This window comes from Rattus rattus, chromosome 3, assembly GCF_011064425.1.
Source record: "Rattus rattus isolate New Zealand chromosome 3, Rrattus_CSIRO_v1, whole genome shotgun sequence".
Taxonomy (NCBI): domain Eukaryota; kingdom Metazoa; phylum Chordata; class Mammalia; order Rodentia; family Muridae; genus Rattus; species Rattus rattus.
The window spans coordinates 220,548,697-220,564,996 of NC_046156.1; the positions used below are offsets into that span (position 1 = coordinate 220,548,697).

The 16,300-nt window shown below is 40.1% G+C and overlaps 2 protein-coding genes across 2 annotated transcripts in view; one reads left to right on the top strand and one right to left on the bottom strand.

Moving 5' to 3' along the window:
- The window catches only part of Mctp1 (multiple C2 and transmembrane domain containing 1), an 865,685-nt gene that overhangs the window by 704,925 nt on the left and 144,460 nt on the right, over window positions 1–16,300 (bottom strand). The window lies entirely within an intron of this gene.
- The window catches only part of Cast (calpastatin), a 108,029-nt gene that overhangs the window by 65,909 nt on the left and 25,820 nt on the right, over window positions 1–16,300 (top strand). Inside the window, exons 17-21 of the mRNA XM_032899112.1 lie at window positions 3,513–3,608; window positions 8,862–8,963; window positions 9,458–9,541; window positions 13,305–13,355; window positions 13,523–13,594. Coding sequence (XP_032755003.1) covers window positions 3,513–3,608; window positions 8,862–8,963; window positions 9,458–9,541; window positions 13,305–13,355; window positions 13,523–13,594 — 405 coding nt within the window. The remainder of the gene's footprint in view (window positions 1–3,512; window positions 3,609–8,861; window positions 8,964–9,457; window positions 9,542–13,304; window positions 13,356–13,522; window positions 13,595–16,300) is intronic.

Genomic DNA, 16,300 nt, shown 5'->3' on the forward strand with positions numbered 1-16,300 from the left:
ATAAGGAGCAATTAAGATCTTTTAAAAAGACCATATTTCACTTGTAGTCTACTGCTGAGAACTGATGGTAACTCAGTGCTGAGGCCACTGCTCTTTTGCATATATTTTAATGATGCCTTCCCTCATGAATTATTACTAGACTATTATTAGGTTCTAAGTAGCATTCATCAATCATTAGGAGCTAATGCCAAAAGAGCTTTTACATTTTATTATTTTAGCATTTAATATAGATTTTGATTTAGGAACAGCATGAACTACCCTATTATTTTTATATTGCCTTAAATATGCATAGTTTCCTGTCATGCTAACACCATTTAACGGCCTTTACTAATCACCTACTAAATGCACACAGCTAGAAAACACAAGGTCAACAACTCAGAACTTCGGTTGTCCTACTAGGGGCCCAGGTTCTAAGTTACGCATTTTCACCATCTGCTATTTTAATGGAATTCCCACATGGACTGGCTCTGCTGAAGAAATGGGGTTATCAAATTTTCCTGACAGAAATAATTTCATATTATTTCCTCTCCTGAAACACGTATGAGTTGTGTTTCCTCTGCTTTATTCTAAAAGGAAATCATTAAGAATTAGGAGTTGATAGTCACTTTTAAAACTGCAATTCTTTATCAGTGGAATTAGAAAATTTTGATAAAAAGTCTATAACAATTTTTTTCAGAAGAGAGATTTTATTTATAGCTTCTCCTTTTTTTAAAAAATTTTTTATTAGCTACATTTCTTTACTTACATTTCAAAGATTATTCCCCTTCCCAGTTTCCATAAACCCCCATTCCTTCCCCTCCCCTTCCCCGATATGGGTATTCCCCTATCCATCCCCCTTACTGCCCCCCCATATTCCCCTGCACTGGGGGTCCAACCTTGGCAGGACCAAGGGCTTCCCCTTCCCCTGGTGCCCCAACAAGGCTATTCTCTGCTACATATGCAGTTGGAGCCCTGGGTCAGTCCATGTATAGTCTTTCGGTAGTGGTTTAGTCCCTGGAAGCTCTGGTTGGTTGGCATTGTTGTTCTTATTGGGTGGCAAGCTCCTTCAGCTCTTTCACTCCTTCCTCTAACTCTCCGAAGGGGGTCTTATTCTCAGTTTGGGGTTTGCTGCTGGCATTGACCTCTGTATTGGACATGCTCGGAATGTGTCTCTCAGGAGAGATCTATATCCGGTCCCTTTCAGCATGCATTTTTTAGCTTCATCAATCTTATCTAGTTTTGGTGGCTGTATATATATGGGCCACATGTGGGTCAAGCTCTGAATGGCCATTCCTTGAGTCGCTGCTCTAAACTTTGCTTCAATATCCCCCCTATGGATATTTTTCCCCCTTTTAAGAAGGAGTGGGAGCATCCGCATTTTGGTAATCCTTCTTCTTGAGCTTCCTGTGGTCTGTGGATTGCATCTTGGGTAATTTGAACTTTTTGGCTAATATCCACTTATCAGTGAGTGCATGCCAAGTATGTTTTTCTATGATTGAATAATTGCTGAAGTTGTTTATCAGGCTTAGCAGTTCTCTGGTGGAATTTTTGTGGTTACTTAAATATACTATCATATCATCTACAAATAGTTTTATTTTGACTTTTTCTTTCCAATTTATATTCCTCTGACCTCTTTTTGTTATCTAATTGCTCTGGATAGGACTTCAAGTATTATGTTGAATAGGTAAGAAGAGAGTAGGCAGCATTTTCTAGTCCCTGATTTTAGTGGGATCGCTTCAAGTTTCTCTCCATTTAGTTTGATGTTGGCTACTGGTTTGCTGTATAGTGCTTTTACTATGTTTAGGTATGGGCCTTGAATTCCTGATCTTTTCAAGACTTTTAACATCAAGGGGTGTTGAATTTTGTCAAATGCTTTCTCAGCATCTAATGAAATGATCATGTGGGGGTTTTTTTCTTTGCGTTTGTTAATAGAGTGGATTACATTGATGGATTTCTGTATGCTGAACCATCCCTGCATCCCTGGGATAAAGTCTACTTGATCATGGTGAATGGTTGTTTTGATGCATTCAGTTTGCAATAATTTTACTTAGTATTTTTGCATCGATATTCATGGGTCTTTCTCTTTCTTTGTTGGATCTTTGTATGGTTTAGGTATAAGCGTAATTGTGGCTTAAAAGAACAAATTGGGTAATGTACCTTCTGTTACTATTTTGTGGAATAGTTAGAAGAGTATTGGTATTAAGTCATCTTTGAAGATTTGATAGAATTCTGCACTACACCCATCTGGTCTTGGACTACTTTTGGTTGGGAGATGTTTAATAACTGCTAATATTTCTTTAGCATTTATGGGACCAAGTTATCATTGATTAGAGGATTGTTCAGCTTCCATGTATATGTGGGCTTTCTGTTATGTTTTTTGTTACTGAAGACCAACCTTAGTCCATGGTGATCTGATAGAATGCATAGGATTATTTCTATCTTCCTGTATCTGTTGAAACCTGTTTTGTGATCAATTATATGGTCAGTTTTGGAGAAGGTAACATGGGTTGCTTAGAAAATTGTATATTCTTTTGTTTTAGGATGAAATGATCTATAGATATCTGTTAAGTCCATTTAGTTCATAACTTTTGTTAGTTTCACCGTGTCTCTGTTTAGTTTCTGTTTCCGTGATCTGTCCATTGATGAGAGTGTGGTGTTGAAATCTCCCACTATTATTGTGTGTAGCGTAGTGTATGCATTGAGCTTTAGTAAAGTTTCATTTATGAATGTGGGGGCTATTGCATTTGGAGCATAGATATTCAGAATTGAGATTTTATCTTGGTAGGTTTTTTCCTTTGAGTGTAAGTGTCCTTCCTTATCTCTTTTGATAACTTTTGGTTTTAAGTTGATTTTATTCAATATTAGAATGGCTACTCCAGCTTGTTTCTTTGGACCATTTGCTTGGAAAATTGTTTTCCAGCATTTTATTCTGAGGTAGTGTCTGTCTTTGTCACTGAGGTGTGTTTCCGATATCCAGCAAAATGCTTGGTCCTGTTTATTTATCTAGTCTGTTAGTCTATGTCATTTTATTGGGGAATTGAGTTCAATGATGTTAAAACATATTAAAAATAGTGATTTTTGTTTCTTGTTATTGCTGTTGTTAGAGGTAGAATTGTGTTTGTGTGGTTATCTGCTTTTGGGTTTGTTGAAAGAAGATTACTTTCTTGCTTTTTCGAGGGTATAGTTTTCCTCCTTGTGTTGGAGTCTTCCATCTATTATACTTTGTAGAGCTGGATTTGTGGAAAGATATTGTGTATATTTGAATGTCTTATCAAGCTAGCTTTTTATTTGAGATAATATAATTTAACTATGTCATGTTAAAGCAAGTTAAAAAAATAAACAAACAAAACACAAAAGAAAAAACACACTGTCTTTTTTTTTTTTTTTCTTTTTCTTTTTTTCGGAGCTGGGGACCAAACCCAGGGCCTTGCGCTTGCTAGTCAAGCGCTCTACCACTGAGCTAAATCCCCAACCCCTACTGTCTTTCCTTTTACACCACAGAGTATATTCTAATCCTGCATTTCTTTTTACAGTGCCTGAGTGAGTCAGAGCTGATTGGGGAGCTTTCAGCAGATTTTGTCCAACCTACATATCAAGAAAAACCATCTATGCCAGCTGAAAAGATAGAGGTATGCTTCTGATAATATGACTTGTGGGGTCTTAATGTTCATTTTTAATCTGAGCTGGTTAAATAAAATTGCCATACTTCTCAACCCAGAAATCTTCACTCTCCTTCCTATGTTCATGTCCACCAGAATCATTCTTTCTGAAGAATATTTCCAGTCACAACAGTCCTGCTCCCTGTGAAAGGATTCTATATATGCTGCTGTTAATATACTCTAGCCCTGGCTTCCTTTCCACCAGCTCATCCCTGTCTAAAAGGAGTTCTCATGGCAGGGTTCTTAGTTGTTTATTTGGGGTGTGTGTGTGTGTGTGTGTGTGTGTGTGTGTGTGTGTGTGTACGTTTTAAAGCAATAGCTTAAAAGGTTCTAAGCTATATTGGTGCTTCTTCAACCCCAAGATTTATCAGTTTAAAAAATGCAGCCCTGAAGGGATGACAAGAGCATGTTTTGTTAGTGCTCTTTCTCCTGAGTGCTTCGCTAGGAAAACTTTGCTAAACTGTCCAGATTAAAATTTGATTAAGATTTGAAAATTACTGGACCCTGCCCCTAGAATTCCTCAGTGTATTGGGGTGAAAATCTGAGAGTATGTTTTCTCACAACATTTCCAGGGATGATTCAAAGATTCCTATTCAGTATTATTTCATACATTGGTGCACATATTTAAGACTTACAAGATGCTCTCAGATAGCCCTTGAGGTACTATCTATATTAACAGTGTTCTTCTTTCACACATGTGAAACCAGTCTCCAAGTTCCAGTTCCAGTTACTGAAAAGTTTTTAACATGTCTTGGCATGAATATTGCTCAACAAGCATTCAAAAGGACCATGCTTATAACTTGTATCTAGTAGCATCTGAGCTACTGTTGTTCAGTTTATTTGTCAAGTAGTTCTTAAGTTATTCAGAATACTTGCTTCTTTTCTCAGAAATCTAAGGACATATCCCAAACTCCTATGGTTGAGATTGTGCCTCTCATCTCCATGTGCAGTATACCGTCAGCACCACCCAAACTAGCATATTCGATGACTTGAACAAGCTCTGTTTTGTCTCCTCCGACTTGCTATTGTTTGTCACCATAATATTACCCCCAAGATAATGAAGTAAAACTAATGCAGAGTCGCTGTTTATTGTTATTGGGCTTCAGGGTTGTGCTGGAAACCTCATCTGCACTTAACTTTTTAACTCAGGTGCTGCTTTGCTTTTATCTTTCGAAACCCTTTGTGTTTATTTTTACAACCATCTCTGATAGTCCATCAATCACCTCTTTGTCCTATAATTTGACAGAAAGTCCAGTGCCACATGTCTTCTGGATCTCATAGAATGCTTTATACTCAAATCATGACAATGACCCTGACCCTTTCCACATTGGAAGAAAGATTGCTGCATCCTTCTATCTGACCTTTCTTTTCTTTCTTTTTTTTTTTTTCTTTCCTTCTAATTTTTGAATGAAGTGTGGTATTTAACTAGTTTAGTCAGTATTTGCTTTTGTTCTTTGTGGGTTTTCTTCCTATTCTCTAATGACTCAGGGACTACTGCTTCACACTTACAAAATCGGCTAGCTTTCTTCTTTTAGGACATGCTTTCCAGATGTTGTGTAGTATCTCCTTGTTGCTCATGATGTTAAGGATGGTCTGATCTGGAGACTCATTACTACTTCCCAGGCATGCCTTCACTGACCTCCCTCTGCTAGTCTCTTCATTTAATATTTAGAAGGATACTATGAAGGCTTTATGATGACCTTGAGGCGTGTACCTATTACCCAGACCTGTCATGAGATTGAGAAGTGTGGTTTGGCTCTTGATTGCCTTTCAGCTATCTACAGATAAGGCCAGACCTCAAGTTAGAACATACTCTCAACAGTCCCATATGGAAAATGGGCAGCTTTCTCTTGAATAATTTACAAATGCTTCCATGCTGATAAGTGAGAATAGCATTTCCCAGGAAAAACAGTTCTTGGGATGTGTTTACTCAGATGCTTTACAGAACCAGCACCTACATAGTGAAAAAATTAATAAACACATTAATGTTGGGTGCTTGTGATAGTTTAGCATGGTGTCTTGTTTTCTATCTATGAAAAGCTTTCTGGTGAGGAAACATTCAGCAAAGTTTTAAAAGTCACTATGGAACAGTTATGACCCATAGTTTGGAAAGCCAGAACAAAGTCCTGTCTTTTGGACCATACATTGTTTCTTCATTTTCCCTACCATCTCTCACTTGTGCTTCCTGTTCTTTCTTTTAATATCAGTGTAGCCAAATCTGCAGAGCCAGGGACAGGCCCACAGGTTCCCAGTTGAGGCAGCGGGTGTAGGGGTGGTTCTGTGGCAGGCCTGGCTAGGACCCTGGCAGGTGGGGCAGAGCCTCCTACAGGCAGCAGGGGAAGCCCTAACCAATGATTCTGGCTTCGGTTTGGTGCTGCCCCCTCCCCGACCCCACGCCATCATCAACCCCAGTCCCCACCCCCCAACCCCCGGTGGGCAGGGGGAAGGGAAGTACCTAAAGTAGCATGTTCTCCAGGCTTCATCCGGCCTAAACAGAATTATAATCAAAGAAGACAGGCCGATAGGGGCAGGCAGGGCCAAAGCTGATTTTCCTGCTGCTGTGAACCAGGGGCTGTAGCTCCTGCAGCAGTAGGCAGAGCACAGAACCCCTAAGTGTGGGAGTGCCGGAAATGTAGGGGCAGCAGATGGCTGCACTCCAGTGGGAAAGTAAGTTTCAGAGACAAGAGACCCTGGCAGGACACAATGGGCGGGGCCAGACCTGCTTTTCCCAGGTTGGTGAACCAGGAGCTGCAGCAGCACAGCAACCATGAGGAAGGGAGGGGGGAGCCTAGGCTAAGGATCGCTAGCAAGAGAATGCCAGAATAGTGGCCACATAGAGACATTGCTTTCTGCTTACTGTGTATTAGATCAAAACATCCCAGTAAATAGGGACAAGGCAGATCCATGGGTGAGAGTGGTTATTAACTGCCCCTACCAGTGTCCTGAGGGCATCATTAATAACCAGAGAAATTCTAGCACAGGCCAGATCACCAGGCATTCATGTGGTAGACTGGGACTATGCTTGGAGCCAGTGCTCCTGAGCCAGAGAGCAGTTTACCCGGGCCTGGGAAAATACCAGGCCTAGCTTGGTATTTTCAGCAGCAAGAAACAGTCTTAATAGGAGAAAGTAAAATCTCACCCAAGAGAAAAAGTCTTAAATGAGGATAAGTGGAAAGACTGAATGTCTCCATCCTCAAGGGCAGCACAGGGGTAGCTCCAAGCTCAAGAAAGCTCCCCTGGGACCTTGGGGACATTTACTCTGACCAGTATGGGGAGGGGGCTTACTAGTTCTCCGAAGTTTAGGCTAGCTAGCATTGGATAGTTGCAGGGGGATGCAAAACCTGTAGAGTTTCTAAATCTGAGTCATGGCACCATATGATGTGTTAATAAAAAGATAGAGACTGGGTTATGTTCTATGGAGGTGTGGTGAGGTATGGGAAAGGGCGTGCCTTAGCGGGCCCATGCTGAGGCATCCCTTCCCCCTGAGAGACCAGCCACAGGACAGGACAATATAGTATAGAATTCAGTTTATTCAGGACATGGGGGAAGGGAGTTAAGAGGGTAATTAGGAGAGAGAGAGAGAGGTAGAGGAGAGAGGGAGAGGAGAGAGGGAGAGGAGAGAGAGCAAAGGGGAGAGGAGGGGAAGAGAGGGGGGAGAGACAGAAAGAGAGAGAGATAGAAGCAAAGAGAAGAGAAGAGAAGGGAAGGGAAGGGAAGGGAAGGGAAGGGAAGGGAAGGGAAGGGAAGGGAAGGGAAGGGAAGGGAAGGGTAGGGTAGGGTAGGGTAGGGTAGGGTAGAATAGAGGCTGGCCACGAGCACATGAAGAGAAGTGGGGAGGGAAATTGGGAGACAAGGGACAAAGGGGAAGAGGCAGAGAGCAAGACAACAAGAGAGCAAGAGAGGAGCAAACGAGTGAGGAGGGGGCAAGCAGCTTTTTTTTTTTTTTTTTTTTTAACTTGAGTATTTTTATTTACATTTCGAGTGTTATTCCCTTTCCTGTTTTCCGGGCAAACATCCCCCTAACCCCGCCCTCTCCCCTTCTTTATGGGTGTTCCCCTCCCATCCTCCCCCCATTGCCGCCCTCCCCCCAACAATCTAGTTCACTGGGGGTTCAGTCTTAGCAGGACCCAGGGCTTCCCCTTACACTGGTGCTCTTACTAGGATATTCAATGCTACCTATGAGGTCAGAGTCCAGGGTCAGTCCATGTATAGTCTTTAGGTAGTGGCTTAGTCCCTGGAAGCTCTGGTTGCTTGGCATTGTTATTCATATGGGGTCTCAAGCCCCTTCAAGCTCTTCCAGTTCTTTCTCTGATTCCTTCAATGGGGGTCCTGTTCTCAGTTCAGTGGTTTGCTGCTGGCATTTGCCTCTGTATTTGTTGTATTCTTGCTGTGTCTCTCAGGAGAGATCTACATGCGGTTCCTGTTTGCCTGCACTTCTTTGCTTCATCCATCTTGTCTAATTGGGTGGCTGTATATGTATGGGCCACATGTGGGGCAGGCTCTGAATGGGTGTTCCTTCAGTCTCTGTTTTAATCTTTGCCTCTCTATTCCCTGCCAAGGGTATTCTTGTTCCCCTTTTGAAGAAGGAGTGAAGCATTCACATTTTGATCATCCGTCTTGAGTTTCATGTGTTCTAGGCATCTAGGGTAATTCAAGCATTTGGGCTAATAGCCACTTATCAATGAGTGCATACCATGTGTGTTTCTCTGTGATTGGGTTACCTCACTCAGGATGATATTTTCCAGTTCCAACCATTTTGCCTACTTTAATTTCATAAAGTCATTGTTTTTGATAGCTGAGTAATATTCCATTGTGTAGATGTACCACATTTTCTGTATCCATTCCTCTGTTGAAGGGCATCTGGGTTCTTTCCAGCTTCTGGCTATTATAAATAAGGCTGCGATGAACATAGTGGAGCACGTGTCTTTTTTATATGTTGGGGCACCTTGTGGGTATATGCCCAAGAGAGATATAGCTGGATCCTCAGGCAGTTCAATGTCCAATTTTCGGAGGAACCTCCAGACTGATTTCCAGAATGGTTGTACCAGTCTGCAATCCCACCAACAATGGAGGAGTGTGTCAGGCATACCTGGCTGTTGCCAAGTAACTGAGGGTGAAGCTTAAACAGAATGTTAACACAAGCTATTAAAGAAAATGCAGACTTGAAATATGTGTGTGCCTTTCTGAATTGGTAAGGGTGACTAATCACCTGTGCTCTTGCAGAAGGGCGTAGTGCCAGATGATGCTGTAGAAACCTTGGCTAGAAGCCTGGGGACAAGGAAAGAAGATCCAGAAGATGAAAAATCTCTGGTGGATAAAGTCAAGGTAATGGCAAGTCAAGTGTTTTTATAAAATAACTTATTAATTTCTGCCCTCCAACGAGTTAATGCTCTGTTTTTAAAAAATATATCTATAAAGCATGATCATCTGTCTTTCTTTAATACTGCACATAATAAGCTAACCCCTAGGAAGTTCCAATGTTGATCTACCATAGTAGATAGGTTACATGCCTATGTCCAGGTTCCATGAATCACACTTTTGTCTACCTGTATTCATCCTTTCTGATCACAAGTAAAGTAGCATATACCTAATATACCTCCCAACCTGCCCTTAGGCCAGCAGGCTGAAATCTGGTTTCTGAGCCAGCTAAAGTTTAACACTGTTAAATTAAACAAAGGTAATATTTAAGCTGCTGAGGAACTCATACCCATGACCATGTGCTTGTTTGAAGTTAACAGGGTTACCTTAAATTTAGTCTGTGAAGAATGAATTGTAGAAAAGGAGACAACAACCCTGAAAATGATACCACTTTTATTTAGGAGAAAGCTAAAGAAGAAGATCATGAAAAACTTGGTGAAAAAGAAGAAACAATTCCTCCTGATTATCGACTAGAAATAGTCAAGGTAAACAGGCTGATTATTTTCCTATTTTGTTTTCCCATTTTGTTTTGAATTTTACATACATAAATATGTACCGAGAGCAGACCTGGAATATAAAGATCCCATTTCTTTATGTTCGGACTCTATGTTGTATTAGCACTAATACCATGTTAGAATACCAGATATGGGGATAAAACATACTCTTATACATATTTTTAAAATTTCGTATATGTATGTGTCTGCTGAACTTATTACCCTCCTTCTTCGACCTCCTCCCATGTCTTTACACCTTACCTTCTCCCTCTCAAATACTACTCTTCTCTTTTTCTTAATTATTGTGCACCCCTCTCTCTCTCTCTCTCTCTCTCTCTCTCTCTCTCTCTCACACACACACACACACACACACACACACACATTGATACACAGAACTTAATATATAGATACAAGCTAATGAGCCCATTTAGTGTTGCTTTTCTCAATGTTTGTTTTTAGGGCTTATCACTTTCTGTTGGATGAGTGATTATGAAGCTCATCCTTGGGAAGATTGTCTCTCCCTCCCACAGCATTCATTGTCTAGGGGTAGAACCCATTAGATTTCCCTCTTACACATTAGCATGTCAACTGATATTGTCATTGTTCAAGCCTTATTTAGACAATCATATTGTTGGGATTTTATGGATACAGCTTCCCTGTCATATATAGAAGATGCAGTCCTGTAGCACACATCCTAGTCTTCTTCTTCTTCTTCTTCTTACACTCATTAACTTGTTGTTCTGTGATATTCCCTAAGCCTTTGGTGTAAGGGTTGTACTAGATATCATTTGGGAATAGACTCATGATCAGTTGTTCTCTACCCTGTGGTCAGTTGTAGCTTTCTCTAAAGTCTTCATTTGCTATAAAAGAAACCTCTGATGAGTGACAAAAGCTACACTTACCTGGGGGATAAGTATTAAGAACATAGTAAAGATGCATACAGTAACATTATATGGACTCAACAGCTTATATTTGGGGATATATATGAATATACAAATACATGCATGCATACAATAATAATTAATGAAAAAGTCCTTGAAGTAGTTTGGAAGGAGAAAAGGAAAGAAAGATGTTGTAATTAAAATACAACATCAAAAACAGAGAATACCATTAAAGGCAATACTGGTTTGGGAAAGTGGCAACAGTAGATTCTCCTTAAAGTTCCATGACCTCTCTAGCCATGGACAGTTGGCTATGTTTGCAGTACCATACATGAATTCTTTTTTATTAGGCAGGGCTTAAGGACATTTAGAAAGCGGATAGTTAGTCCTACTTCACTTTTAACGACATCTTGCCATACTGGGAATGGGTTGGACTATGACAGCTTTTCTCTCTTTGCAACTTGTATAGCATTTTATAATATAATGAAAGCTAATCCTCAAGGAGAGGCTTCGAGGTCAGATCCAGCTCAATTCCTCTAAGTCCTGTGTTCAAAGTGAATAGTAGTATCAGCAATAGGAACTTACCTTTAAATTCTGGGAATCAACCAAGTGTGTCAGTAATAGAGGCTTAAAATATACTCTTAAGTAACCTTTCTACCTTCATAATGTAAAAAAAAAAGTGCCCTCTCACCCACTAAATATTTTTCCTTTACAAGTGGTTTGTTACAATACCGCAAATATAGGCAAACCTGTTGCAGGTAAAAATTTCAAAATGAAAAATTATTTCTTATGTAGAAAATTTTGTATTCCTTAAATATAAGTTAAAAGTGTGAGAAGTTAAACACTGAGTAAAGTGATACATTGACTGTCTTCTTCATACTGAAAGGTTTGGCTATATAGACCAAGTGACCAATAGAGAGACCCCATTGTGGTCAGTTTCAAGATGGTCATTTACACAGGGCAGATACATCGGCAGCTGAATAGTCACCTACATAACATACCACTGACAAGAAGGTTCAAATGCACTTTAGTACTGTTATGAGAAGCTGAATTCACAGTCCTCATCCATCCACATGCACTAATTCATTGTGCAAGTCAAGATCTTACATTGAGTTCTTCTTAACTTAAAAGTTTATTATCCTAGATACCTCTCCATTTTATCCTGCAACCAAAAGTGATGGGATTCCTATAATTTGGGGACTTAGATATACATTGCTTTACAAATTATTCAGGGCACTCTGAGGACCACAAGTCCCTCCATTTCTGATCTCTGTTCCATAGAAGCAGGCCATGTGCAGTTAGCTCAACAGAAAGCTGGCTAGTTTCTCTGACTCCTCCATTGGGGACCCTGCTCTCAGTTCAATGGTTGGCTGCGAGCATCAATCTCTGGTTTGCAATCCCATAAGAAGAACACAATATCAACCAACCAGACTCCCCAGAGCTCCCAGGGAGTAAACCACCATCCCAAGAGAACACATCTGCTCATGTAGCAGAGGATGGCCTTGTCAGGTATCAATGGCAGGAGAGACCCTTGGTCCTGTCAAGGGTGGATGCTGCAGTGTAGGGGAATGTCAGGGTGAGGAGGTAGCCGTGAGTGGGTGGGCGGGTGAGGAAGCACCCTCATAGAAACAGCGCTGCAGGGCGAGGGGAGATAGCAGGATAGACGAAACTGAGAAATGGGATAACATTTAGAGTGTGAATAAAAAATGCAATTAAAAAAAGAACAAACAAACAAACAAACAAAAGAAGCTGGCTCCTTTCTCCCTGTCATCAGTGAATCTTAGCACTATTTCAAGGTTTTCCTGGCCCCTTTATTTAGTAGTAGTTTCCATCTCTGAACTTACCTCATACATTTGTCAGTTAACTCTTGCTCTATGACAGTTCCAGGTTACTGCCTTGACCTCTTGTTTAAATACTCTTGTCATTCATCACCTATGCTTATATCAGGTCTCTCTCTATAGTGAGGGTCTGTGCTGTGAAATCAAATTTCCCCCTTCCTGGCACTGAATGGTGAGATGGTAGAATGTAGATTACAATTTGAATGCAGAGCAAGGGAGCACCCAGGGTTTCATGCCTTACTTGGGATCTTTACTACCTTTGCCACTAAGACTTGGTTTAGAATTAGTAGATTCCTCATATTTAAAAAAAAGGGCCAAAGCTGCAAGTGAATTCAGAGGACAAGAAGAGGGTTGAGTTAGCTATAAGAAAATAGTAAATAATTCTAAACCATGGCACAGCACATTTGAAATACAGAGAAGAAAGCATAGCATTTTGAACATTTCACAGGTAAAATCTTTATATGTACCTATGTACTCACTGATTTTTGTACATATAAATAATTGATCATTGATTTCTAAATCTTTTTACTAAAGAGGCTCAAATGATTCATTGTTTTTGTTCTATTACTCAAAAGTGGCACTTGAAATCATTTGAAGATTAACATAATCTGAGTCCTAAGTTTAAGAGTGCCCCACCCACAAGACGAGGTCCCTGAGGGTTAGGACTTTCAGCTGGTTTTTAATATGGTCCCAGTGTTCCCTTATAAATGAGAGGTTTGTTGGCACACCCTGGCAACATGCTACTTTAATGATTCACGTGCTTTTCTTTTCTGGTCATCTCTGGTCTTCTGGGTCACAAGCCATACCAAATGTGCTGGCAGACTCCTTGGCCAAGGAAGGTTGATGCATGTAAACTGACTGTGAATATGAACTGAATTAGACTGGATATAGTCTCTACTAAGAAAATTTTCTCAAATTAAATAATCAACATTAAATATACAGTAGGTTTTAGCCTATTGATTTCTTGTAATGTGCATAGGTTTCATATTTGGGATAATATGTGAAATGATTGATCCGTGTTTTCACTCTGAACAGGATAAGGATGGAAAACCACTCCTGCCAAAAGAACCCCAGGAACAACTTGCAGTAAGCAATCTGCTTTCTCTGAGACTGTATGTCTTATGTGGACACTGATTGGTAATCTGGGAAGGGACAGAAGCTTCTAGGGAGCTTATCAGAATGTGATACAGTGGATACTGAAGAAACTTGTCAGCATTATGATTGTTTGTTGACATGTTTTCTGCTTCTTGTAGCCCTTAAGCGATGATTTCCTTCTTGATGCATTGTCTCAGGACTTCTCCAGTTCTGCAAACATATTGTCTCTTGTAAGTATAAATTTTCTGGTTCGTTCGTTCGTTCGTTCGTTCGTTCGTTCGTTCGTTCGTTCGTTCGTTCCTTCCTTCCTTCCTTCCTTTCTTAGTTTTGCTTGTTTGTTTTGTTGTTTTTTGGTTTTGGTTTTGGTTTTTAAAGGCAGGGTTTCTTTACACCTCTGGCTGTCCTGAAACATTCTCTGTAGACTAGGCTGGCTTAGAACTCAGAGAATTCTCAGGGAAGAAAGGCATGCACCACCACTGCCTAGTGTTCTCCTGGATAACATGGGATATAGGGTAGGAAAAGGTTATAAATATTAATGATCAACCCATCATGAATAATTTCTTATACCTGAAATATTATTCTAGAACCTAGGATGTTTTCAACAGACTAATTGAACCAATAACCAGGTTTTATATTAGGTGGCCTTATGAAAACAATTTCAATTTGAGTATATCTAACATCACTTTTCATACTACCTCATTTCTACCATTTGTCACTAAGATTATCCTAAGTTAGCTTCATGTAGAATAATAGGTACTCAAAGAGAATTATATTACCCGGTGGTTTAGACAATTTTTAATAATGTTGAGCATGTTCTCTAGGATTTGCATGGCTTATGCAAACATGTAAATCTATTAAAGTTCCCAAAATTATACAGCTAAAGCATCCAGGCTATCTATTTACAGTAAACCTAGTTCATCATAAAGTTTACATATTTTCCCAGTCAGTTAGAAAATGAATATGTTCCTATATGCACAATGACATGAAATATGTATTTGTTGGGATAGTGAGAAGAAAGAAGGGCTCTTGTGATTTCCTGAAGTTTTTGTGCTTTAAAGCCAATCATTACTTGGTTCTTACAATGTCTTAAATCTGAAAATGTACTGGTGGGTATAATAGAAGAAAGAGATTGCAGTAAACTCAAATTTAAAGTAAAAGTGAAAAAGATGTAACAAGCAGCACAGAGTTAAGCTGATTGTGGGAGAAACATTGTGCACAACAATTTTAAAGAAATTCTAGAGAAAAATATAGTCAGTACACTTCATAAAACCTAAACAAAAGCAAAACTAAATAGAACACTAAACAGAAACTACAATCTAAAAAAACTGCTCATAAAGTCCTTCCATTAGATATTAATTTTTCTAAATGTCAGTATCTAAGAAGTCACTGTAGAGTGAGCAGCTCAGAGGTTAAGATCTCTGTTGCTCTTACAGAGGACCCAGGACCTACAACTGTACCTCTAGGCCTAGGGGATCTGATTACACTTATTACATTCACAGACACCGCACACATACATGGTATACATATTTACATGCAGGTAAAAGAACACTCATATACATAAAATAAATATTAAAAAGCTATTTATTTGAAATTTAATATACATTCTTGCTTTAAATAAAAACCTTGAAAGAATGGCAATTCCATAATTGTATCTGTTCAGTTTCTCTTTTTTTAGTAATTATTTATTTACATTTCAATTGTTGTACCCATTTATTGTCTCTCCTCCAAAAAGCTCCTACCCCTCCCCTTTGCCTCTAAGAGGGTACTCACCCACCAACTCACCCACTCTCGGCTCACCCCTCCAGCATCCTCCTCCTCTAGGACAACAAGCCCCAGAACCAAGCTCCTCCCCTCCCATTGATGCCAGATAAGACAGTCCTCTGCTACATATGTAGCTGGAGCCATGGACCCACCCATGTATACTCTTTGTTTGGTGGTTTTGTTCCTGGGAGCTCTGTGGGGTCCCGTTAGTTGATGTTGTTCTTCCTATGGGGCTGTAATCCCATTCAGCTCCTTCAGTTCTTCGCCTAACTCTACCATCGGGGACCCTGAGCTCAGTCCAATAGTTGGCTGTATCTACATCTGTCTTAGTCAGGTGCTGGCAGAATCTCTCAGAGGATATTCATACCAGACTGCTGTCTGCAAGAACTTCTTGGCATCAGCAATAGTGTAAGAGTTTGGTGTCTGCATATGGGATGGATACCAAGGTGGAGCCATCTCTAGTTGGCTTTTCTTTCAGTCTCTGCTCCATTTTTTGTCCCTGTATTTCCTTTAGAAAACATCTGATTGGAGGTAGTCACTTCAGTTTCTATTTCCTCATTGTTGGGAGGTAATGTCATCCTCATTGGATCCTGGGAGCCTCTTGCATCCCTGGCATCTGGGACTTCCTAGTGGTTAACCCCACCCCCTCTGATGCTACTTATTTCTATTCCTTCTCCTGGCCCTCTAGACTTCTTTGCTGTCTCTTCCCATACCTCATCCTGCACCCCCTTTTTCCTCTATTCTTTCTCCCACCTAGGTACCTCCTTCCCTCTGCCTCTCATGATTATTTTGTTCCCCCTTCTACGTGGAATTGAAACTTCCACATGTTGGCTTTCCTTCTTGTTAAGCTTCATATAGTCTGTGAGCTGTATCGTGAGTATTCTGAGCTTTTGGGCTAATATCCACTTATCACTGAGAACGGACCAGGTATGTAATTTTGAGTCCAGGTTACTTTACTCAGGATGATATTTTCTAGTTCCATCCATTTGCCTGCAAAATGGGTGAAGTCGTCATTTTTAATAGCCGAGTAGTATTACATTATGCAAATGTACCACATTTTCTGTATCAATTCTTCCATTGTGGGACATCTGGTTTGTTTCTAGTTTCTACCTATTATAAATAAGGCTTCAATGAACACAGTGGAGCACATGTCCTTGTTATGTGTTGGAGCATCT